The 25,478-nt window shown below is 49.9% G+C and overlaps 1 protein-coding gene across 3 annotated transcripts; it reads left to right on the forward strand.

Moving 5' to 3' along the window:
- The first annotated feature begins 3,600 nt into the window (after positions 1-3,600).
- On the forward strand, positions 3,601-24,967 carry CERS2 (ceramide synthase 2). 3 transcript variants are annotated; one of them, XM_070950416.1, is made up of 11 exons: positions 3,601-3,802; positions 15,384-15,557; positions 16,996-17,113; positions 17,313-17,431; positions 18,284-18,341; positions 18,473-18,523; positions 18,942-19,034; positions 19,323-19,451; positions 20,156-20,262; positions 22,352-22,505; positions 23,232-24,967. In XM_070950416.1, the coding sequence occupies exons 2-11, from the start codon at positions 15,385-15,387 to the stop codon at positions 23,391-23,393; spliced, it is 1,164 nt and encodes a 387-aa protein (XP_070806517.1). In that variant the 5' UTR covers positions 3,601-3,802; position 15,384; the 3' UTR covers positions 23,394-24,967. The 3 variants fall into 3 exon arrangements, with proteins under 3 accessions (XP_070806517.1, XP_070806516.1, XP_070806518.1); XM_070950415.1 differs by lacking the exon at positions 3,601-3,802 and adding an exon at positions 3,883-4,069; XM_070950417.1 differs by lacking the exon at positions 3,601-3,802 and adding an exon at positions 10,578-10,755.
- The last annotated feature ends 511 nt before the right edge of the window (positions 24,968-25,478 follow it).

Consider the following 25,478-nt stretch of genomic DNA (forward strand, 5'->3'; position numbering starts at 1 on the left):
GAATTTCTAGAAAGGAGAGGCTGCAAAGGGATTTGGAGAAACGCACCTTGAGGTCTTCCCAGTTGCTTGAAAGAAGCCCCCTCTGACCCCCTCCCCACTTTCCCTCCTCCCCAGGAGCAAAAGCCCCCTCCCCAAAAGGAAGCTCTCTAGGCGGGCGCTCCACCGGAGGAGCTGCGCGCCAAAGCTGCTGCTGCTGCTTCCTCCTCGGCGGCCCCCAAAGGCGGCGGGGCGGGGGGTGGCAGCAGCGGCTCTGGCTCCCCCCAGGGCGGCTGGGCAGCCAACCAGCGCCGAGGCAGCCTCGGAAAAACCAGTCTGGGCTGTCGCTTCTCCAGCCGGGCTGCCGAGTGTCGCCAGTTCGGCGGGTTCTTTGCCTGGCGGAGCGCCCCTGCAGCCGTGGGGCGTCCGGGAAAAGCCGCCCGGGGGGGGGGGTTGAAGGGGAGACCCTCGAGTCAGGCTGGGCGGTCGCCAGAAGGGCCCTTTCCCCAAAGACCCCCCTGGCAGGATGCTCTCTCTTCATTCGGGCCGTGGAGAGGCGCTGCCCTGAAATCGCGTCCTGGAACACGCTCCCTTCTCTTCCCAGCCTCTTTTGCTGCACTGGAACTCAGCACCTGGAAAGGGTGATTTCCCCCCCCCCCCAGTTCCGCTGGGAGAAGGGAAGATGGGCATCCGGCGAACGGGGCGCTTTTCCCTGAGAAAGCCTGAATCGTTTCTGGAAGGTTACCTGTCCGGCAAGGAGAACCCCCCCCCCGAGGCAGCAGCCTTTCCCACGTGCTCGCTTCCAGCCCAGCCTCCCGAGCGCCGTCAGAAGGCGAGACCCCCAGAAGAACTCGCGGGTTCCAGCTTGGGGTGAAGTCCCGACTCGGCTCTTCCCCTTCTCCGCGTGCAAAATCAGGCCAGCAACTTTGATGAAGAGTCTCGTTGCGCAGGATGAGAAGGTTCCTTGCGCAAAATGCTGGGCAGGAGAGAGCAATGCTCTTGTGTGTGCGCGCCTGATGCTTCTTGGGATGAAAAGGATGCTCTTTGCGGATTTCTGGATGGATTAGAAACTCGTGCTTGGAGTGTTTTCCTTCCTTGGGAGAGTTGGCGAGAAATCGCCTGCGCTGGGGGGCAAATCTCGCTTCTGAAATCTTCCTTTGCAGCTAGTTTCCTAACAATTTAAAATCCAGTTTTGCCCTGGACAGTTAAAAAAGAAGAAAAAACAAAAAAGAGCGAGGAAGTTGTGCTGTTCCGACATTTCCCAGTAGGCGGCGTTGTGGACTTTCCTTCTGAGGGCGCAGTCCCTGGCTGAGCCACCAGAGGGCAGCACCTCCCTGCTCTTCATCCAGGTAGTCAGTCTTTCTCCACTTTGAGAGCTCTTCCTGGATAGGAAAGTGAAGAATCAATTCGGGTTTTTCTTTAAAACGTGTTTTTAACGCTGGGTGGTGGTGGTGTCTAATTCATTGACTCCTTAAGCAGAGCCTCCTGTCCAGGAGCAGTCTTCCTTCCATGACTAACCAAGCAAGAAGAACAGCCCTGCCCGTGGGCCCAGTTTGGCAGGAATATCCCGCTCCCCTTTCTTCCGTCAACTCCTCCAGGAAAATCAATGAAATTGACAGCTCACACAAAGGAAAAATCTTGACTGGCTTCTGAGCTGGCCCGGTGGCATTTCCGCCTGGAATTCCTGGACCTGGATGGTGGAATTCCTACCTGCCGCCAGCAAAGATGGGCCTGGCAATTGGGATGACCCGGAAAAGACAAGGCAGGTGCACCCTGCAAATCTCAGCCTGTTCAGCTTTTTATTTCTGTGCTGCAAATCCCTACAGATAGAAAATTATGCTCAGAGGACATCCGTTAAGGAAGCCAAACAGCTGCGCTCGCTAATTTCTTTTTCCATTGGAATCATTAAGTTTTCCTCTTCCTCCGTGGACTCTCAGCCTGCTTTCTCGGTTGCTGCAAGAATCATGCAGGTTCTTCCTTGACGGGATTCCTGGGGATTTTACCGCAGAGGATTATTAAGGATTGGTCAAGGTGTTTCCTTGGAGGAGTGCAGGGTGTGGCATTTAATCGGTCAGCCTCCGCGTGGCATTGAGCGGAGTGTTTCCAAACACAGCCACGACGGTAATCAGTTTTTAATTAACGGAGGTGACTAAATAAGTCTAGAGAGACAAGGTCACATCGCTGGGACTGGGATTAAACCCGTTTGTAATCCAAGTTGGCTTTTGTGGGATCTTAATTCTGACAGGGCCAGAATACAATTGCTCTCTCCAGTTTAACAAGCCGTGAAATTATGCCCAAATCCCAGCCTTTTATCTGCCTTTCTTGGCGTCTTGATCATTATTGGGGTTTATTTTTATGAAGACGCTGCCCTTCCAGACCGACTTACAAAAGAACGGGACTTTTAAAAAGCCCGAAGTACAATCCCATTTAAAATACTGTCAAAAATAAATGTTGGTTTATTTTTAAGGTGGGTTTATTTTATTTATAAAGCGCTGTTACTGGCAAAGGGTTTTGCTTTTATGTTGATTAGTCTTTTAACTATTTTTCAATATAATATAATTAGCCTCCAAGAAATTTCAGCCTTCAAGTGTGGAAAATGTTCAGATTTTAAGCAGGATGAATGAGGCCTTATAGCAAGGACCGGAGAGGGTGGGGGGGGAGTTTTTATAATTGTATTTGGGAGCTGCAGAACTGGGCCTATTTTTCCAACAAGAGAGTTTCAGAAACATTGGGAAAACGGGGGAAAAGCAGTGGTGTTTTTTTTTTTTTTTTAGTTTTTCAGTGGAAAAATACACGCACCCCACCCCAAAGCTCATAAAACCAACACCCTGCCCCCTTTGTACATAGGAGAGAAAGCTTTTAAATGTATTTAAAAACTTTGGCTGCTATGCTGGATGTTCATAACGATCCCTGCTGCAACGTCCTCCCGGTTTTATTTTAAACGTAGATCTGGGGGGCAGAGTAGGGGGTCCGGGCAGCTTCAGAGAGTCTGCTTGGCTGAAAGATCCATCTTGTTCCTGCTTCCCAGGTGGACAGACCCCCCCCTTTTCTGTAGCTTTCATGGATGGGGTTCAGCAAAGGATGCTGGAAGAGGGGGGGCACTGTTTCTCTACCCCCTCCCCTTTCAAAAAGAGACAGGCTGAAATGGGGGAACCCCCCCCCCCGTCTGTCAGGTTTTCCTAACTCCTGCCCAGTTCCGCCTTTAAGGTATTTATAAACGGTCATAAAAGCAGGATAAACTTTCCCCCTCCCCATCACCTCTTCTGTGCGCCCCCATTTTTCGGTGCATTCCTGATTGGGGGGGGGACAGGGCAGCCCCATTTCAACCTTGCCCCCCAAAGCCGCTCTTAAGGAAAAGTTCTCTTCCCCCCTCCCCCAGCAAATGCATAAAGGGGGAAGGGGCTTCCCACCGCCCCCCTGGTCCAGCAGCCCAGCCTCCCCCCTCCCCTCCTTTCTGGCCCCTTGGCGAGGAGTCACGTCGGAAGGAATGACTCAGGCGTGGGGGGGGCAGCCGCGAGCCCCTCCCTTGCGGGTCGCCCCCCCCCCATGTCGGGCAGCCGCTCCCTCCGCCCCTCCCTCCCTCCCTCCCTGGCGCAGCGCTCGACTGGAAGGCAGGCTGGGCCGGGGGGCCCGTGGGGGGAATGGCTCTTTTGTCCCGGGTGGGGCCCCTGCGCTGATCCTGGGCCGCAGCCCCCAAGCCCCCCGTCTCCGTTTGCGGCAGCGTGTGACAGCCCTCCGGCCAAAGGCAGCCAAGCGAGAGCCAGGAGAAGCGGCCCTTGCAGGGCCAGGAAGGCCGGGACGCGCCCAGGGGGCTTCGCCCAAGGAGGTGAGCGCCGCCCCGGGGAGCCGGGGCCCTTTGGGGGAGGGGGCTGCCCCGCCGTCCCCAGGCGCAGGAAGCGGAGCCGCCGCCCAAGGAAGCGGCCTGCAGGCTCCCCGCCCCGGGGGCCCCTTTCCGCGCGGCGCGGGCGGGGGCGGGGCCTCCCTCCCGGCCTCCCCCACCGCCGTGACTAACTTTCACGTGGGGGGGCTGGCGCTGCTCCGCCCCCCCCTCGCCTTCCGCTTCCGAAGCTTTCCCGGATCCGCCGCGAACGAGGTAAAAGACCCCCCGCCCCGCCGGGCTCCCCCCCCTTTTCTTTCACCCCCCCCCGTCCTTTGGAGGCCCCCCGGGGGCGGCGGGGAAAAGTCCCGCCAGGAAAAGGGCTTGTGCGCGGCCAGCCCCCCCCCCCTTCGCGAAGGCCGGGGGGGCGACAGGAGGGCGGGGGGGAGGGGGCTGCGCCTCTCCTTCGCTCTCTGCCCCTCCCCCCCCGCCCCGTCGCACAAGAACCGCTCGGGGGGGGGTGGGGGGTGGGGGGTGGGGGGGGCGCCGCTGGGCCGCAAGGAAGGAAGTTTTTTCTTCGCCTTCAGGCCCGGCCCGGCTCTGAGGTCGGGAAACGGGCTGGATTTGGGGGGGGGAATAAAAAAGGGGTGCCCGGAAAAGCTTTGCTCATGGAAAGAGTGAAAACTCTCCCGTGGGATATCTCTTCTTTCTTTCTTTCTTTCTTTCTTTCTTTCTTTCTTTCTTTCTTTCTTTCTTTCTTTCTTTCTTTCTTTCTTTCTTTCTTTCTTTCTTTCTTTCTTTCTTTCTTTCTCTCTCTCTCTCTCATCTATCTGTCTGTCTATCTTTTTCTTTCTCTTTCCTACCTTCCTCCCTCTCTCTCTCTCTCTCTTACTTGTTGATCGACTCACCCTCCAGCCCGGCGCCCCCCCCCCCGCCTCCTGCTTTGCTGGTGAAAATCCTCCTGCCCGCAATGGCTGCTTGTCCCGGCCTGTCCCTCGCCCCACGGAGCCCTTCGCTGCCCCGGCCTCTGGCCTCCACTGCACTGGGGTGGGGGGGAGAGAGGAGAGAGAAATGGAGCCCCCCCCTCAGGTTGGAAAATGCCCTTTTCTGCACTCCCCCCAACCCAGCCAGCCGGCTCTCGGATCCAGGAAGTGGCCTGCTTCCCCTGAGGCCTGCAGGCACCCAGCGGCTTCCTTCTGCAAAAGGCTCCGTTTGGGCCAAGGCCGTAGGTAGAGGAAACAATCCTTCTTTTGCTGGTAATGATCCAGCCGTCCCGCCCTTCGCTCCCCTTGGAACCCTCTCCCTCCGGCCCTCCGAGGGTGGGAAAAGAAACATCCAGGGAGTGAGGGAAAGCAGAGGCCCGTGGAAGAAGGGCAGGGCTCCCCCCATTCTTCAAGCGGGGCAAAGTGGGACATTGGATGGGCAGGAGGAACCCACCCTCTCAGATTTGGATCCCCCCCCACCCCCACCCTCAAACCAGCTTTGGCAGAAAGAAGCCCGGCCTGCGATCTGGACTTGAGCGAGTTGGGCAAACTTGGCCAAAAAAGAACAAAAAAAAAAAAAACTACTGAGAAACTGGTTAGTTGCGGTGAAATTTCGTGGAGGTTCCTGGGAGCACATCTGCTTGAGATAGAAACTTTCCAGGGGGCGGGCAGCAGGGTGGGGTGGGGAGAGACAGGCTGTGACATCCTCTACTCCTCCATCCAGAAAAAGGCAAGTCTTGTGGCCTCTTTTTAACCGACACCAAGCTGAAAGTGTGCACTTTAACCACTGAGGTGTAAAGCTACGAGAAACTCACCGTCCTTGGTGGTGCTTTGGCCTGGATTTTTCCCGTGGCAAATTGTAGGGCCGAGATGGCAAACCTTTTCAGGACTGAGTGCCCAAACCGGAATTCATGTGCATGCATGTGTGTGCACTGGAGTTGGCTGGCGTGCACATGCCTGGTTTTTGGCCATTTTCAGCCTGTTTTCCGGCACTCCGGCACCTGCGAAGACCAGGTGGCCAACACGCATGCGCGCGCTGGAAACCAGAACAGCAGCTGGCGACGGCGCGTGTGCCCACAAAGAGGCCTCTGCATGCCACCTCTGGCACGCGTGCCACAGGTTCACCATCACGGTTATAGGGTAATCTCTTGGTGGGAATCAGGCCGCCACCATTCCAGCAGAGGTCAATTATCTAGACTTTGGGGGGCCTTAATTACTTTGCCCTTTGAGCAATTGGTTTTCCAAGCTAGGCTGCCTCTGAAGGTGGAGGCTCCATTGAATTACCCCCATTAAGTTCCCTTTTTCGTTAGCAAATGGCCCAGGGCAGAGGCTGCCTCTCCTGTTGCATACCACTTTCTAAAACATCTCTTGGTGATTGTAATACAATGTACCTTCCAGCCCTTTAACCTCAGATTTTCCCAGGGATCTGTCTGTATTTCATCACCAAATTTCTTAGCCACCCTTAGCCACATTCTTAATCTAGTCATCTCTCTTTCAAATGTCCACAAAAGTTTATTATACATTTTAGCAGCTCCTCCTCGGTGCACAATTGTACTTCAGATCCTGTCTTGTCTTTGCTCTGGGGGGGGGCCTTTCCCTCCATTTTGGCCCCCTTTTTTTTGGATAACCGTCAATCAACAGCTGTCCTCTTGCTGCTATTAATTGCTCTCTCCGTTCGATTTTAAATTCATCCTGATGTTTTTCCAATAATTCCTGATGCGTCCACCAATTCATCTTCCTCCGCTGTTTGCCTTCTACCATGTGCTCCTCGAGCCAAGAGCAACTTGAGCTTATCTCTCTACTCCAGGTTCTCAATTTGGCACGCCTAATTAAAACAATTTTTTAAAAAGTCCGCCTTAATTTTAATTTCATCGGACCATAAACGTCCATGCCACCGAAACAGACCTTCAAGTTGTTATTCTTGTTTACTGGTGGCGATTCTAAAAATCGAACCCCTGGACTTAACTTTGATTTGATTTTTCCTTCGTTACCTTATTTTTTGTGGTTAAAATCCACACCCTATTTAGATGGGGGCCCATGGTTTGAGAACTTTGCACCCTCCAAAATGCTGGAGCCAGCAAATATATACCCAGGCAGGCCCTTATCTCAGACCCTTTAGTGTCCTGTTCCCAAATACCTAAAAATAGTTGGAACAGGGTACAGTGGAGAGCTGTATTGCGATGCCCTCGGTGCGAACCACAAATGCAAAACACTTCAGAGATAGCTCCTTGTGTGTTGCTTAACACTATTACTTTGTAGACGATCGTTGCTTAACTTTGTAGAACTGTATCGGCTGCCACTGATACATTTCTGCGGGGGAATTAAGTCTTGGGATAACTTCATCGTCCCTTTAAATGTACACGAATCGGCGTACATTAAAATGAAATTTCGTTGCAAGCGGCTCTCAAGTTATTGTCATCTGCACCTCTGTTATAACTGCCAGCTTGCCTTCCATGGAGAATCTGTATAGCTCAGGAATCCAGGAAGAGGGCTGAGAAAATATCTACAGACCCCTCACATCCTGGACATGAACTTTTTCAACCTCTTCTCCCAAGATGAGGCTATAGGGCAGGGGTCTCCAACCTTGGCAACTTTAAGACTTGTGGACTTCAACTCCCAGAGTTCCTCAGCCAGCTTTGCTAGGAGTTGAAGTCCACAAGTCTTAAAGTTGCCAAGGTTGGAGATCTCTGCTAATAGGGCATTGCACGCCAAAATAACCAGACACAAAAACAATTTTCCCCCTATGCCATCCATCTGCTAAACAACTAATTCCCACAACACTCTGTATGCCCTGGGAGGTTGAATCACTTAGAGGAGACGTATTATCCTTCTACCTTCCCTCTTACCTATTTCCTTTGCTTCTTCTTTTGTTGTTTGTATCTCATGACCTATGTCGATTGACTATCATTAGATTTGTCTCTCATGATTTATGACGATTGTGCTTTGTGATAATGATTGTGGTTTATCCCCCGTTGTTTGGGTGTACAGGGTACAGAGAGCTTGTGTACCTGAGACAAATTCCTTGTGTGTCCACTCACACTTGGCTGAGAAAGAATTCTATTACGAATGAGCCCGGACAGCCATTTGACCAGAATGGTATCCGGTCTCCTGCCTTAAGCAGGGGGTTAGACTAGAAGACCTCTGAGGTCCCTTCCAGCTCTGGGATTCTATGTTGAGAAGGTTTCTTCTCCCTGAGCAGAGAAAGAGTGATGTGTGGAAGCGACAACTGGATACTCGTAAGGTGATCTGCAGGTCTTGTGAATTCTTGGTGTTTTGCAAACAGCCGATTCTCTGTGGGAAAAGAGGTTTTCTATGCAACGAGGAAAGGACGCAGTGGCTCAGTGGCTAAGACGCTGAGCTTGTCGATCGAAAGGTCGGCAGTTCAGCGGTTCGAATCCCCAGTGTAACGGGGGTGAGCTCCCGTGACTTGTCCCAGCTTCTGCCAACCTAGCAGTTCGAAAGCAGGTAAAAAATGCAAGTAGAAAAATAGGGACCCCCTTTGGTGGGAAGGGAACAGCGTTTTCCGTGCGCCTTTGGCGTTGAGTCATGCCGGCCACATGATCACGGAGACGTCTTTGGACAGCGCTGGCTCTTCGGCTTTGAAATGGAGATGAGCGCCGCCCCCTAGAGTCAGGAACGACTAGCACATATGTGCGAGGGGAACCTTTACCTTTATGCAACGAGAAGGAGGATGCTACACACCCACACTGAGTGTGATTGTCTTTGTGTTCCTGGTAAAGCCTGGTTACTTACAATGCCCTGCCCCAACCAGGTGTCTGCTGAAGGTCTTAGATTACAATTCCCACGTCTCTCTTCCTTTGCCTGCTTTGGAACAGGCCAACCCACCCTGCCATGTGGCTGCTTTTGCACAGCCCGCGAAGCTGGGCCCTCAATCACTCAGGTGCAGGCCGCGTGGGCCTTACCCAGCTGGGGGTTGAGTAAATCTTGTGCCAATGGGGAAACCCACAAATGTGATCAACGCAGATTAAACCTGTTGTCTGAATCTGGCCGTGTCATGCCCGGGTCTTACTCATGGCGATGGGCTCACTGGGCTAAGGGTTAAAGGAGAGGAGAGGTTTTCAGAGACTGCAGTCCCAAAACTCATAAAAATTGAAAATCCTGGAAGGGACATAAAATAAGGGAAGTTGTTTTGTTTCCTGAGGGTTTCAGGGCTGGCGAAGAGGACAAGGGACATGGAATCAGAGAAGCCGGATCTCTCTTGGACATAAGTGTCTTTAAACCTTGGGACTGGCCTTCTTCTCTAACTGGCTCTCCTCTCCAGATCTTCCCTTTTCACGTGGCAGGGAGTTCCATAGTTCAGAACTGCACTATGTGAGATTCTCGGGGAGTGGCCTCCTTTCTGAATCCCCCGTCCTTCCAGTTCGCTGGATGGGGTTGAGCTTAGACCAAGGGGAAACCAAAATGATTTCTTTGTATCGGTGATCTGCCGCAATCTTCTTCCCCTTCCTTCTTTCCTTCTCTGGAATAAGCACCTATTCGATACCGCTGCTCTGTCCATCAGTCCATTGTGCCTCTGGGTGAGTCCCTGTTCCAAGTGAGAGGGTCTGTCCTGGCCCCCTGATCAGAGGATTGACTGGCGGCGTCTGTTAAGCCATAAGATGCCTTTCTCCTCCTAGATGCAATTCCAGGCTCTGGTGTTTCCCGATCTTGGACTTTGATAATTGCCTAGAAATTTAAGAATTTGGGGACTTTCTGGTTGCCTTCAATGGGGTTTTTCAAAGAGCCAGGGCCTGCCCTGAGGCTTCACACACCTCTTAACTTCTCCCCTCCATCCAGGGAATGTCTTTAGTCCAGCGGTCAAATTCAGGTCCGGCCTGTCTCACTGTCCGCCTGGGAGCTGTGCAACATGGGTGTGCAAGTTTTGAGTCGGGGGTAGCTGGAAGCCCATAAATGGATGTGGCTAGAAGTGGCCATATCAAAGCCAGAAGATGTTTTCATTGGGAAGGGTGGCACATTTGACGGCTCATATTTAAGAGTCTTGTTGTTGTTTTAAAAGCACCCCAGGGCGGGACAAGAAATAATGGAAGGAAGCTCACAAAGGAAAGATCCCACGTGGAGCAAAGGAGAAATTGTCTGATAGTGAGGACAATTAATCAGTGGAACAGTTTGTCTTCTCCTCTTCCCTTCTGGATTTGGCATTTTTGTCTACCTATCGAGTCCTTTCCAAGGTAGCAGATGTATGGATTATTACACTTACTTATCTCACTGCACTACTCTTGTACTTAACTCCTGGCAGCAGACTTCATTAATCCTCCTCCTCCTCCTCCTCCTCCTCCTCCTCTTTTCCCCACAACAACCACCTTGTGAAGTGGGTTGGGCCCAGTGACTGTGACTGGCCCAAAGTCACCCAGCTGGCTTTGATGCCTAAGGCGGGATTAGAACTTGCCGCCTCTCTGGGTTTCTAGCCCCGCGTTTCTTAACCACTAGAACAGAGCATTTCCCTGATCCTCTTCAAAAAGAAAGAGATCTCAGCCAGAAAAATGGGCAACCTGGCATATTCTTTTGAGAGGGTGGGGGATCGACTCCGGAGCCGACATGCCAAGGAACTCAGCCTTCCTTTCCTGGCGGAGCTGCCTTTGAAACTCGCCCAACTCCACGGAAACTTTGCGGGCTGATGGGCCAGCCAGACGCTCCTGGGGATTGCTCAAGCCACAGAGGGGGTGGCTGGCGGTGGGAAGCCTCTCCCCTCCTCTGACTTGGAGGGAGCCTGCGATTGTATCAGGCATCTATTTGTTGTGGTGCTGGGAGCAGGGCTGAACTCCCGGGGCACTCCCGGGGTGGAGCCCCAACCAGCTGGCTTGAAAGCAGGGCGAGGAACCCAACGCCTACAGCTGCTGCCGGGTGCTGGGATAGCCCGTATTAAAGCTGCCATTGAAGTGCAGCGAGGCCACCTGGAGTGCTGAGCTTCCCGGTGCTTCCCGGTGCTGGATTCTGGCGTGGAGCAAAACTCAGATCCAGGTGAGGAGGAAGAGGAGGAGGAGAGAGAAAAAATGGGGGGGGGGCATTTGTTTCCTCCCCAGTTTGCATTTAGCCCCATTTAACCAGGCTGCGGGGAGGGGGCTCAGTTTGGAACTGTGACCCTCACTTTCCCTCCCGTACAGAAACCGTGTTTTTCCTCCACCGGGGTTGCCTCGCTGCTGAATCTCTTTGCGTACAGATCCGATGTTTGCACAGGACCCGTGTCGGCCACCCGTGGAACTCGATTCTTTAATTTGCTCAAGGGAACCAGAAAAACTTGCAACCGGCAATTGCCAAGGATTAGGAATGAGTGACGTTTTGGGAATCCGGTGGAAATGGAAGTCCGTTTCCTCTAGGAGGCGCTGTGCTGCACTCTCCTTTGAACTAGAGAGAGGAAACTTTTCAAAATAAAATAAATTCGTCCAAAAGCTTTGTTTGGGAAATTTCAGGGACTTGCTTTTTGTGGTTGCAAAGGATCGTTTTTGTAGTCTTTAACACACCTGAAGCATGAGAGAAGGCAGATGGAAAAGTGTGTGTGTGGGGGGGGTGTCTTCCTTTTCTGGGAGGCCGGAGTGGATTGGCCACAGAGGCGATGCGGAGATTGTGATACTTGTCACTTGTTTGTTTTTCTGTTCTTTCCTTCTTGAGCTGCTTGAAAGCTGCAGATGGACACTTGTGTTTTGGGTTGGGTTGCTTAAGTGGGGCAAATCCCCCTTGCCTGCCCCAACATTTGGGAAGGAGAGGCGGATGGATTTTTTTCTTTAACCTTTCTCGAGGAATCTCTTCCCGAGCCTTCCCAAGCATCATTTTCTTCCAAAGTTCCTTTTTCTTTTGGGCCCGGGACAGTTGAAAACAGGGATGGCTATGTTGTAAGTTTGTTTCCAGCACATAGTCTCAACAAACAGGCATTGTTTGCGATGCTTGGAAGGTTTTGCAAAGAACTGAAACTCTCTGTGAATTTTTATGTTCGTTGGCTTGTCTGTTTGCTTCGGTTCCTTATTTGCAAACTCGGTTGTTTCTTGGTGACTGTTTCCAGCACCGGGACTCTTGAAGCAGGGCTAAGAGTGTCTTATGTGTGTCCAAGAAGAAACTGGCAAGTTTTTCCAGTAGCAGCAAGTCCCAAAGGCAAGGAGCCATGCCTAATTGGCTAAGTCTTCAGAGATCAAGACCTAACAATTTTGAGTTGGGTAAAGAAAAATATTTGCACACTGGCACGAGGGTTAATTTTCAGGGTGTGACTGCTGGGGGATAAAATCATTAAGGGACGCAGTGGCTCAGTGGCTAAGATGCTGAGATTGTCGATCGAAAGGTGGGCAGTTCAGCGGTTCGAATCTCTAGTGCTGCATAATGGGGTGAGCTCCCGTGACTTGTCCCAGCTTCTGCCAACCTAGCAGTTCAACAGCACGTAAAAAAATGCAAGTAGAAAAATAGGGACCACCTTTGGTGGGAAGGGAACAGCGTTCCGTGTGCCTTTGGCGTTTAGTCATGCCGGCCACATGACCACAGAGAAGTCTTCAGACAGCGCTGGCTCTTCGGCTTTGAAATGGAGATGAGCACCGCCCCCTAGAGTCGGGAACGACTAGCACGCATGTGTGGGGGAACCATTACCTTTACCCAATTTTTTAAAATGAAAACTTAAAAGAGTCTGACCATGACGTGTTGTTATTTTTCCCCATGATCTTTGGTGCCTGAGGTTCCACCAGCCTGTCCTTTCCTTATCCATCCTCATAAGGACTAGGAACTTGTCTCTAATGCCAAAACGATCAGGAGCCTTTTGACGGGCCTTGCTTTAAATTGCGGTTTGCTTGTCCCGTTTTTTTATGGAACATTTCTGTAAACTGTGAGTCACTCTGGAATCGGCCAGCGCAAAATGGAAAAAACCCAACATGTAAAGAAATGAATACTGTGGAGTCGTCAGTGCTCTGTGAGCCGGGCTCTTTGCAGATGTTTCATGACCCAACAGGATCAGTATCGATTTCGGTTGTGAATAAATATTCTCCAACAAGACCACGGCTATCGATTGCAGGCCTGCTTTGAGACACCGATAAGGGAAAGTAAGGACAATTAATATACAGCTTGTCCCTTATCAAAACGAGGGTGGGAAAGGCCAGATATTCGGAGTTCTGGAATCTCATCTCCAAAATTGGCACTGCAGCTTGTAAGTCGGAGATCCGCCTTCCTGGGCTGCAGGCGGTTTAGTGGTGAGGCTCACCCACAAACACACACTGCTTTGAGAGTGCACTTTCAGTCTGGGAGGCCAAAAGCAGAGAAGGTTAAGTTGCAAACCAAACTTAACTTATGGCTCGTTTCCTTAGGGGTTCGTGAACCAAGATTCACGCTTAAGAATATGAGTTCCTTTAAGCTTGTTTGTGTTGATTGTGTGTGTGTGTGTGTGTGTGTGTGTGTGTGAGAGAGAGAGAGAGAGAGAGAGAGAGAGAGAGACCGAATGCCTCACTCCCATTGGCTGTGGCAAGTGGCATCTGAACAATAGCCAATGAATTGAAGGATTGTGTTGCGGGCACAATCACACATTGTACGGATTGTGTTATTCATGCAGGCCAGGCCTCCATGCCTACGGGTGAACTGAGGTGGTTGATGCTATTTGATGTGGCCAAATCCTACAATTTAGGCTTATCCATCAATTTTCCCTTCCCTTCTTTCCATCCTCTTGAGCTCTGAATCAGGTGGATAATCCTTTTCCCCCCCCTGTCTTTCAAGTGACTTCAAATTCTCCTTCCTTTGAAAGTAAGGAATAGGTGGGACTTTGCATCTAAGGTGCCCCAAATACCGGCTCTAACAGACCTTTTAATCCACTTTTTCCATGTTTGCACCTCTTCGCTTTGATTTTAAAAGCTCGCCAGTGCAACCGCTTCACTGGAATAGGCTGTGGATTTTTATTTATCTATTTTCCTGATTCCCCCCACCCCCAAATAACGGAAATGAGATCAGGCAGAATTTCTAGAAAGGAAAAAGACTTTTGAAGCCGGGCCCCTAAATTGTGGAATATTCCTCTGCACTCAGAAAGGAGTGATTAGTGGATAGTTTTCCCCACATCAACCAAAATGTGTTTGTTTTTCCATTTTCAAACACGGGCCTTGCTAACAATTGTGCATTCCCCCCCCTTCCTTTTAGCTTTTTACTGCCTCCTGCACAGTTTTACGGCTCTAAACTGCATCTCTCTCCCTCCCTCCCTCCCTCCCTCCTAAAAAATTGGGGTGAAAATAATTTTTTAAAAAATAATTTAAAAAGCTTTCTCCCCTTTCAGCAGCCAGTCAGGGTCAAAGGTCAGAGGGCGAAGGTTTGGGGATAGGTGTGGGAATGCTCCTTTGGGTTTGATTTCCTGGCTCTTTTCTTGGGAAAGGTTTTTAATCTATTTATTTGGATGTAAGGTTGCAATGCAAAATTTGCAACGGGCAAAACCTTGATAGGGAAGGTGGAACACCGTCTTCTGCCCTCTGCTCTGGGGAAAGTGCGGGGAGGATGAGCCAGGCGGGCGTCTTTATCCACCCCTGGCCGGAGCAGAGTCCAGCTCCCAAACCTTTGCCCCTCACGTGGAAGGAAGGTTGGGTTTAACAATCACATTTGCATGAAGCTGCCAGGACAGGACTGCTGACTGTTTCCCTCGCGAGCCATTGTGTGGAAAAAGCAGTCCGATCTAACCCCAGCCGCGCGGAACGGAGTCTGCATCTCCTGGTGGTCTCCTTTCCAGGACAAAGTAGGCTCAGAGAGTCTCCTGCCAGGAAGCAACTGCCAAGGTCAAGGGGGAAGCTGGATTTGACGTGGAATTTGGCTGCTGCTGATTGAAGGGACCCACCCCTGGCTCACTCCAGTGGCTTCGTGGTCTGTTTGGGCATCCATCCATCCATCCCTCGATTGGCGGTCTTTGAATGGGGGGGGGATGGGAAGGAGATAAAATTAACTGGGCGCTTTTGGAAAACCTGAAAAGGGGAAATTGTGGAAAAACAAGGAGGTTGGCAGAGGGTTATGTTTTGATTCACTTTGTATTGGAATGACAGGATAAAAACTTGGGTTTTTTTTTTTCTGGCTTTGATACAATTTGAAAAGTGTTAACACTTGTTAACATGCGAGGAGATGCAACATGTAGCTGATTTATTCATCAATACACGGGTGAAACGTAGTATCCGGTACAGGGGAGGTGGAAGGGAGGCTGAGGACTGCATCCCAGCCTTTTTAGAAGTTAATCTGAATTTTAATGAAAGGTAAAATGATTGGATGGGAAAAAGAATCGGAGGCGGGTTCGAATCGAGAGAGAGCAGGGAGGAAGCTGTGAATTGGCCAGGCCCTAATTCTGAAACAGGTGGATTTTTTTGGGGGGGGATTTGGGGGTCTCCCATCTGCAGATTGGCTGTGGGGATTGAAAAGCTAGCTTCCCTTCCTTCCTTCCTTCCTTCCTTCCTTCCTTCCTTCCTTCCTTTCCTCCTGCTCTTTCCTTCCCTCCTTCCTTCCTTCCTTTCTTCCTTCCCTTTCTTTCCTTCCTTCCCTCCTGCTCTTTCCTTTCCTTCCCTCCCTCCCTCCTTCCTTCCTTCCTTCCTTTGTTCCTTCCTTCGTTCCTTTCTCTCCCTTCTCTCCCTCCCTCACCTCTATCATGGCTTCTCTCCCTTCTGCAGAATGTTTCAGACGTTGTACAACTACTTCTGGTGGGACCGGCTTTGGTTGCCGGCCAACCTGACCTGGGATGACCTCCAGGGCCAAGATGACCAAGTCTACAGCAAAGCTTCTCACCTCTACTACACCATTCCTCTGGGCTTCGTCTTCCTCATCATCAGGCACTTCTTCGAAATGTGAGTATCCCTGGAGCACAGAGGAGAAAAATGGCAGATTTCTTTTCCTTCCTTCCTTCCTTCCTTCCTTCCTTCCTACCTACCTACCTGCAACAAAGAGAAGTGTGGGAAGGTTAGACTTGCTCTGATGAAAGAAAGAAAGGCAGAAAGGTAGAAAAAAGAAAGAGAAGAAAGGGAGAGAGAGAGGAGAGAAAGAAAAAGACAGAAAGAGAAAAAAAAGAAAGAAAAAGAAAGGAAGGAAGGAAGGAAGAAAAAGAAAGAAGGAAAGAATATTAATTCTGGGACATGCTGGCTGGGGAATTCTGGGAGTTGAAGTCCAGGCATTTTAAAGTTGCTAAGGTTGAGAAACACTGATTTATTTTAATCCAGAGTCTGGGAAGGATTGCGATCTTACAGACAAAGGAGAAAAGAAATTTCTCAGTGACTCTTCTAAAACCTCTTAGAAAAAGCAACTTTTTGTCACTACCCTCCTCACACACCAAGGCCATTTCTCCTAAATGTTGTTTAACCTTGCTTTTCCACAGACCCCATCCATAAGCTCCATGGCCTCTGGTTTACAAAAGGACCGATCCATTTTTCTAGAAACATAACATTCCACAAAGGGATGGGCTAACTTGAATAAATAAAAATCCCTCCCTTTACATTCTTCCAGATTTCTCTCTCTCTCTCTCTCTCTCTCTCTCTCTCTCTCTCTCTCTCTCTCTCTCTCTCTCTCAGCTCCCCCCCCCCCCCCCGCCTTATTCCACCTTCCAGATTTGTTATTGTGAGGAAAATAAGAGGAGGGAGAAATCTTTTGTTTGGGGCTTAAAAAGAAGGATTAAAATCAGGGGAAGAATCAAGACAGCCAAGAAGAAGAGAATCAGCCAGTGAAGAGTTCGGATGGAATTTCAGAATCCCAAAGTGGCAGGATTTGTTTATTTATTTTATTATTTATTTCAGGGAGGGGAAGGCCAAGCACTTTTCTGAGGGGGCAGAGGGGAAGGTGGCACAAGCGGGCAGTTCATTGCAAAGGGTCATTTGCAAGAAATAATCCAGAAAATTTAGACTCGAAAAGCTGGGGCTGGAGGAACAGGGCCTGCCCTCCAAAGATTAATGCACCAGCCCTGGGCCAGGCTGCAGGAGGCCTGGGGCAGCTCTGCCCTGCAGAAGAGGGGATTGAAAAGTGGGCAGTTGCCCTCCCAGGACAGCCCCTCTGCCAAGATTCAAGAGCTCAGAGGGGCTGGCAAGAAGCGAGGAAGGCTGGCATTGCTCCTTCCTTCTTTCCTTCCTTCCTTCCTTCCTTCCTTCCTTCCTTCCTTCCTTCCTTCCTTCCTTCCCAATCTACCTTCCATCCTTCTATCCCTATCTTCCTTCTTTCTCACCTTCTCTCCTCCGTCTCCTTTTACCTTTTCTTTCCTCCATTTTTTTCACTCTTTTTTTTTTTTCTTTTCTCCTTCAGCTACATCGCCACTCCACTGGCTGGGCTTTTGAACGTCAAAGAAAAAACCCGATTAAAAGCCACGCCCAATCCAGTGCTAGAGAAGTTTTATTCCACTTCCTGCAAACATCCCAAACAGGTAACTTGGCCAAGGTGCCGTCGGCAGGGAAATCCTCCCAAATTTGGCTGCAGAAACGGAGCCCCAACGGGGGGTGGGGGTGGGGGCTGGAGAGAAGAAAAGCAGCTTCCGGGGTGTGAAGGGGAAGTGGCCAGAATTGTCCTCGGCCTGCACAACCTCCTTCACAACTGAGTTGTGTGTTTCTTGTTTCTCCCTGCAGGGGGCTATTGAGGCGCTGTCCAAAAAAAGCGGCTGCAGCCCCCGGCAGGTGGAGCGCTGGTTCCGGCGGAGACGAAACCAAGATAGACCCAGTTTGCTCAAGAAATTTCGGGAAGCCAGGTAGATCCTTTGCCCTGAGTGCCCGGCTCTTTATTGTAAAGAAAGCCTCCAGCCTCCGGCTGCAGCCTGTGGGCCAAACCCTCCCAGCATTCCTTGTTAGGTAGTCCTCGGCTTACGACTGGGCCCGGCAATAATGGTCGTAAGTCATGATGGTTGCAAAGCAAGTCAAGCGTAAATGCAAGCTGATTTTATGACTTTTGGTGGCCATGGTCGTTAAGCGGATTTATTCTTTGTGCTGGCTGGATTTTGCCAGAAACCAGAATTAAATGTCATTTTGCGGGGTGGGGGGGGGAGGGAGAAGGAGGCACAAATGTGATCCATCCGAGGTGACAAACAGCCCAGTTGTTGAGCCCCCCCAAATACGTTCACATGATGAGAGGGGGGGGCGGCCATTGGAACTTTGGAATTGGTACCTAAATACCTTTTGGAGGACTCTGTCGTAATTTGGAACGGTCGTAAATGGAGGATTACCTGTATTGTATTGCCTGATTGGCATATAATTAAGACCTGCTGTGGAGGGGGCCAGGTGGATGATAGAAAGTGGGTGCTGGAAAAAATAACCCCCACAAGGGGCATTGATTAGCAAATTTCACATTGAGTTTAACAATTCTAATAAAATTAATTTGACCTCAGCTAAAAGGAAACTCCGCTGTTGATTCGGTTTAGAACAGGTTAAAAAAAAACACCCCGATAAATGTACGGAGGAGACTGAGACCCCCTAGAGGCCGGAGACAGGCACTCTGCACATGCTCTTGACGCGCTTGGTGCAATTTTTTATTTTTTTTTTAAATCTGCTCAGAGAAAACCACCATCACCAAACCAACAACCTCATCTTGTGCTTCTTTTTTCCAGTTGGAGATTCACGTTTTACCTTGTTGCTTTCATTGCTGGCATGGCGGTTATAGTTGATGTAAGTATAGAGCCTTCCTGTCGGAAAGATTTAAACCTCTTTCTTAATTTATTACTCTCGGTAATTCCCTGGTTCCTTCCTTCTAATGGGCTTCTCTCTCTTTTGTGTGTGTGTTTGTGGGTCTGTTGCAGAAACCTTGGTTTTACAACCTCGAAGAAGTGTGGGACGGATACCCTATTCAGGTAAGGACAGTTTTCGGCAAGAATTTCTTCCGAAAAAGTTTGCATGGATTTTTAAAATAAATGCACAAACCCCAACGGGTGATATCGACATTGCAAATAATTCTTCTTCTAATATTTGGTGCCCTGTCAAATCTAGAGAATTTGGCACCCGAGAATGTTATGATGCACATATTAATATGGGCTATTTTTTCTCCTCTTTTCTTGGATTTATAAAGGAGAACAAAACCGATTTCATGTAACAGATGTTTGACTTAAGCAACATAAATGTTGGGCTCAATTGTGGTTGTATCTCGAGGACTTCCTGCAGGCATGCAGTTCCCAGCTTGATTTTTTAAAAAGAAAAAAAAAAGGGGGGGGGAGGCTTGTAAACACAGTTTCTGGTTGGGCTCACTGTTTTAATCTGGTTTTTCTCCCCCAGCCCTTGCTTCCTTCCCAGTACTGGTATTACATCACTGAGCTGTCCTTTTACTGGTCGCTCTTGTTCCGCATCGCCTCCGACGTGAAACGGAAGGTGAGCTGGACCTGGGGGGGAGGGACGACCTTGTGGGGTGGGAAAATGGATTTTAGGGGTCGGAAGAGGGAGATTTCCCTCCAGAAGTTTCATTAATGGGGGAAACCAGTGCAGGTTGGGATCCTGGGTTCGGGTTGTGCCCGGCTGATGCCTCCTGAGCAGAAGAAATGGTTTCCTAGAGTGGCTTCCGACAGGGAAGGAAGAGGGGATTTCCTCCCCCTCCCCTCGGATTGGGGGGGTGTCTCCCCTCCCGCTTCCATCTCTGCCTTTCCTCCCGTTGGTGGACAGGATTTCAAGGAGCAAGTAATTCATCATGTCGCTACTATCATCTTGATCAGTTTCTCCTGGTTCACCAACTATATCCGGGCAGGGACCCTCATCATGGCTCTACACGACGCCTCCGACTACCTGCTGGAGGTAAGAAATTAAGCCAGGATATCTGGGGTCACCCCCATCTTGGCTCCCTGTGGGATCAAATCACCTCCCTCTCCTCCTCCTTCCTCCTTTTCCTCCTCTCCTTCCTTCCTCTTCAAATCTCCTTCCTTCCTTCTCTCATCTTTTTCTTCCTCCCTCCCTTCTTTCCTCTTCCTTCCCATCTCCTTCCTCCCTCCCTGAATTCCTTCCTTCCTTCCTCTCTTAAATCTCCTTCATTCCTTCTCGTCTTTTTCTTCCTCCCTCCTTTCTTTGCTTCTTTCCTCTTTTCTTCCCATCTCCCTCCCTCCCTCAATTCTTTCCTTCCTCTTCCTTCTTTCTCTCATCTTTTTCTTCCTCACCTCCTCCCTCCCTTCTTTGCTCCCTCTTTTTCCCATCTCCTCCCTCCTTCCCTCCCTCAATTCCTCCCTCCCTCTTCAAATCTCCTTCATTCCTTCTCTCATCTTTTTCTTCCTCCCTCCCTCCCTCCTTCCTTCCTTCCTTCCTTCCTTCCTTCCTTCCTTCTTTCCTTCCTTCCTTCCTTCCTTCCTTCCTTCCTTCCTTCCTTCCTTCCTTCCTTCCTTTCCCTTTGGCCTCCTTCTGTCTGTTTAAAATAGGCACAGAATTTCATTTGCAACTAACTTTCTTTTGCATGAAAGAAATTAAAAGCTGCGATGTGTCACTCTTCCCTTTCTTCTCATGCTTTGCAGTCTGCCAAGATGTTCAACTATGCCGGCTGGAAAAATACCTGTAACAACATTTTCATCGTATTTGCAGTCGTCTTCATTATCACCCGCTTAATCATTCTTCCTTTCTGGTGAGATTTTTCACGGGATTCTTGGAAACCCCCCAAAAAATGGCACTGACTAAGAAAATAAAAAAAGGAAATTCACAAGATAAGGCCTGGAAATGAAAATGAGATGGTAGAAAATTGAATCTTTTCCCAGACTTTCATTTTTGGCAAAATATGATCCATTTCGGAATTGAGTTTTTCTGTAAATGTGTTCTTTGATTTGATCTTGTTTGGAAATATTTCATCTGTTAAGATAGACTAGTAAATCGCATCCTTTTTTTTAATTTTAATTCAAGAGTGTTGAATTTTAATTCAAGAATTCAATTTAATTCGAGAGTGTGGTAGCACAACAGCTTCCCCGGTACCTGGATGAAACTGTCTATCTAGACCCGCTCCAGTCCGGCTTCCGACCTGGGCACAGCACGGAAACGGCATTGGTCGCGTTGGTGGATGATCTCTGGAGGGCTCGGGATAGGGGTTGCTCCTCTATCCTGGTCCTGTTAGACCTCTCAGCGGCTTTTGATACCATCGACCATGGTATCATGTTGCACCGGTTGGCGGGGTTGGGGGTGGGGGGCACCATTCTGCGGTGGTTCTCCTCCTACCTCTCTGACCGGTCGCAATCTGTGTTGACGGGGGGGCAGCGGTCGACCCCGAGGCACCTTGCTTGTGGGGTGCCACAAGGGTCGGTCCTCTCGCCCCTTCTGTTCAACATTTATGTAAAGCCGCTGGGTGAGATCATCCGTGGCTTCGGGTGGAGTTCCATCAGTACGCTGATGACACCCAGCTGTACATCTCCACCCCAGGCCACCCCAACGATGCCCTTGAAGTGATGTCCCAGTGCCTGGAGGCCGTGCGGGCCTGGATGGGGAGAAACAGGCTCCGACTCAACCCCTCCAAGACCGAGTGGCTGTGGCTTCCAGCGTCCCGATATAGCCAGCTGACGCCATCGCTGGCTATTGGGGGCGAATCACTCGCCCCCACGGAGAGGGCTCGCAACTTGCGTCCTCCTGGACACACGGCTGTCTTTAGAAGACCATTTGACGGCCGTGGCCAGGGGGGCTTTTTATCAGGTTCGCCTGATACGCCAGTTGCGCCCCTTTCTAGATCGGGACTCTCTACGCACAGTCACTCAGGCACTCGTCACTTCCCGCCTGGACTACTGCAACGCTCTCTACATGGGGCTCCCCCTGGGGTGCACCCGGAGGCTCCAGCTGGTCCAGAATGTGGCCGCGCGGGGGATTATGGGGGCGACGAGGCGCTCCCATGTGACACCTCTCCTGCGCGAGCTGCACTGGCTCCCGATGGTCTTCCGGGTGCGCTTCAAGGTGTTGGTGACCACCTTTAAAGCGCTCCATGGCTTAGGGCCGGGGTACTTACGAGACCGCCTTCTGCCACCAATAGCCTCCCACCGGCCAGTACGCTCGCACAGAGTGGGCCTCCTCAGGGTGCCGTCCGCCAGACAATGTCGGCTGGCGACCCCCAGGGGGAGAGCCTTCTCTGTGACGGCGCCCACCCTCTGGAACAACCTTCCCCCAGAGTTACGTATAATAACAGACCTCCGGATTTTTCGCCGGGCCCTGAAAACTTATTTATTTCAACTAGCTGGGCTGGCTTGAGCTAAATTTTAAATTGGTTTTAAATTGGGTTGTTTTAATTTACGGCCAGAATATCTAATTATTTTAATACTGTTTTTTAAATTTTGTATGCTTTGTTTTTACTTAGGCTGTGCACCGCCCTGAGTCCTATTTGGAGAAGGGCGGTATATAAATTTAAACAAATAAATAAATAAATAAACAAATAAGTCTTATTAGAAACCACAGGGGAAAAGCTAAGCAATATACCATGGACTGTACAGTTTACAAATTACATTAATCCACGAATAAGCAAACCGCAGTTTGGGGGTTTTAGCCACATGTGAACCTCATTCTGCTTTTAAATTTTTAATTCCCCCTTTGAAAGTGGGGTGTGGCCTTTTCAAACCTTGGCTTTGTGGAAGTTGGGAGGGTTTTCCTCTTTAAAACTCAACTCTTTGCAGAGATTAAAGAGAGGGAAGACGCTTTAAAATATTAACATTTTAAAATATTAACCTTTTCTCTGGTTCCTCTCCTAGGATTCTCCACTGCACCATGATTTATCCTTTAGAGGTTTATCCTCCTTTCTTCGGCTATTACTTTTTCAACAGCATGATGGTAGTCCTTCAGTGCCTCCACATATTTTGGGCCTACCTTATCGTTCGCATGGCTCAGAAATTCATAACTGGAAAGGTAAGAAGGACGTTCCTTAAATTTACTTAACGCTCGGCAAAGCTTGGGAGGTGGAAAGAGAGAGGGAGCCTTGTGCTCAATTGGCACAAAGGGATTTTTATTTTGGCGCTCAAAACAGGAATTGTAGATGTCTTAAGAGCCGTCGGATCCTCACTCTCGCATAACGTCTGCTTTTGCCATCCTGAGGACTAGAAACTTTTGATTCCCGTCCTCGTCGAAGCCATTGACTGGCCCATGTTGTATATTTCATTCTTAGAATGAGGTCTGTTGGCAAGCTTAAAGACAGCCTGTCTTGGGTTTCTCTTCTTTTGTAAAAGAGCATTGAACGATCATTTTTATAATAAATTAAAAAAAAAAAAACCAGCAGAAAATGCTCTTCGGCTTTTGAGGAGAGTGGGGTCCTCTATGGTGGCCCCAGATCAGAGGGCAAACGCTGGTCGTTTTCATCCGTTCCCAACATCCGTTTTAAAATGACATAAAACTCCCCAGATCCACAATGGCATAAAACGCAAAAATAAGCATCGGATCGGATAAGCTTGGAAAACCTATGAGCCATAATGACAAACTTCAGGCAAACAATTGGGCAGAACGGTGGTGTCCTTTTAAGCCCTGGTCTGGTTACCAATTGGGCTGTTTCCCAGGTGGTTAAGACGCATTGTGGATCAGAGCAAGGGGCCACCGCTAAGAAGGCCCCGCCGGTGACTCACTCTCCGTCTTTTCCCGCAGATACTGGAGGACGAGCGAAGCGATCGGGACGAAACGGATTACTCCGAGGGGGAGGAAGAAAAGGCTGCTGCGGGCGCTGTGCCCGGTGCAGGAACCAAGAACGGCCCTCTCACCAATGGGCACCCTATCTTGAACAATAACCACCGGAAGAAAGTAGAATAATTCCCCACCGGCTCTGTTCCCCCCCCCCACCACGAATGCCCGTCTTTCTCTCTCTTTCTCTTTTTGGCCCCAGCTCATCCTGAGTCCGTTGCGTGATGCGTCACCTGAGACTGGAGAGTGTTTTCGTTTTGTGGCCAAGCCAAAAATTTGAGGAAAGACGGCTTAAATTCGGGCACGAGGTTCCTCTGCCTACGATTATCCAGAATGGTTCGCCCCATTTCCCCCCCCCACCATCACTTTTGGGGAAGAGGGGGGCGCCGTGCTCCTACCGCCTGCTAATCTGGCTTGGAAGGAATCGTTCCCCTCAGAAGGCGTCCCCCACAAGACCCCCTCTTCCTCCTCCCGTTTACTCCCCCCACCCCCAACCTTCACCAAACTGCCTTAAATTCTCATCGGGGAAGCCAAGAAAAATGTCAGTCCTTCCCTCTTGTTTCCCCCCCCCTTTCGCCCCCTTACTTCTTGAACCCCGAAATACAAACTGACCCCCTAAAGAAAGGCAGGAAGGGGGGGAAATATCTCCCCATCGCGGTGATGCCCGCAGCCGCCAGATTTGCACCCGTCAAGATGCGCCCGAAGTGGAAAGTTCATCTTAAGTTGCCAGTCCTCATGGAGGTTTCCTCCCTGTGCCAAAGGGCCAGCGGGTCAGAAAAAGCGGGGATTTCTTTGCCTCTCCTGGAGTTGAAGCGATGTCGGCTGAGAATCTCCACTGGGCCCGTCTGGTTTTTCACGAGGAATCTGGATATTTTATGGAGGGGTGGGTGAAAAATGGGCTTTGGGGCTCTTTTTGTCTGCCTTGTGCACCTTCTCCTTTTTCGGATTATTTTTCTATCCCTTGGATGCTGCAAAATTCGGGCAGGCTGGTTTGGTGTTTCGAGCCGAAGTAGGAATTCATGTTTTGGTCAAGACATTTGGGGTGAGAAGGGAAGACAAATCCGCCCCGGCCTTAATTTCCCTTCTCGGCCAATGCCTATCGCTTTATATCATTCAAGCCATCTTTCCCCTCTTTGGGGGGGTGGGGTGGGGTGGGGGGGTTGAGAATATCTAGCTTTGTTAGCTGCACCAAACCTAAACCGGGGTTCAGGCGAGGGAGTCCCTGTCCCCAAGATCACTCTTGCACATGGTTTTTGTAGTTGCCAAGAACAGAAGTGCTAGAGAAGCCACTGCCTTAAATGCAGGGAAGGGGTGGGGTGGGGAAGGGAGGGGTCTGAAGAGCTGGATAGAAAGGTGGAGAGCAGGTACGCCTATCCCCCTGTCCTGGGGAGGATTTTTCTGGAGCATTTTTTTTTGGGGGGGGGGGGCTAAATTCAATAGGTCAACAACAGCCTTGGGTATTAAAAGCTGGTTGGGGGTTTTATTTCAATTTCTTTCTGCAAAATGTTAAATTTTTTTCGCCCTGCACACTCAGCGGTCACTTTGTTGGGTCTCCCGGGATGCAAACCCCCCCCAGCCACCCATCACCACCTCCTCCCTTTCCTTCTATTTCCCGTCCTGACTTTTCAAAGGTACCACGAACTCTGGAGATCTTAATTAATGTTTAATTTATTAGGTAGTAGGCTTTTTCAATTCTACCCCAATGGAAGAAAAAAAACAAAACTCAAAAAGGAAATGGGGGGATGGGGGGGTCTCAGAATGGGCGGAGGGGAATTCTGGCCCAGCCAATCAGCTGAAACGGCAGTATTTTTTTTTTTTGGAAGGGGGGGGTTAATTTAGGGTGGGTGGGGGAGGGGAGCAAAAGGACCACTCGTTATCTTCAGACCAAAATACGTGTTCTTTTTTTTAAAAAAAAGAAAGTTTAATTCTATTAAAACTTTAATTAAACTAATAAACTTCTTTAAAAAAAATGACCTCGACGTTGATTTTGTTATTCCCAGAGGTGGTTGAAAAAAATATGAGTGGGGTTATCATTTTTAAAAATTAATTAAATTTATACGCCGCCCATCTCGGTATCGAGTGATTGTTTTTCCATTCAATTTCAACGTGGGATCCCCCCCCCCCCGTTTTTCTCTTAAATAAATGCGTTTTGCCTTCTAAGGCACTGGGGAGAACTAAACGGAAGTATTGTAAGTAGAGGATTCTACCTGAATA

The sequence above is a fragment of the Pituophis catenifer genome, unplaced genomic scaffold (assembly GCF_029215685.1).
Source record: "Pituophis catenifer annectens isolate HBS135680 unplaced genomic scaffold, rPitCat1.0.hap2 SCAF_10, whole genome shotgun sequence".
Classification (NCBI taxonomy): Eukaryota; Metazoa; Chordata; class Lepidosauria; order Squamata; family Colubridae; genus Pituophis; species Pituophis catenifer.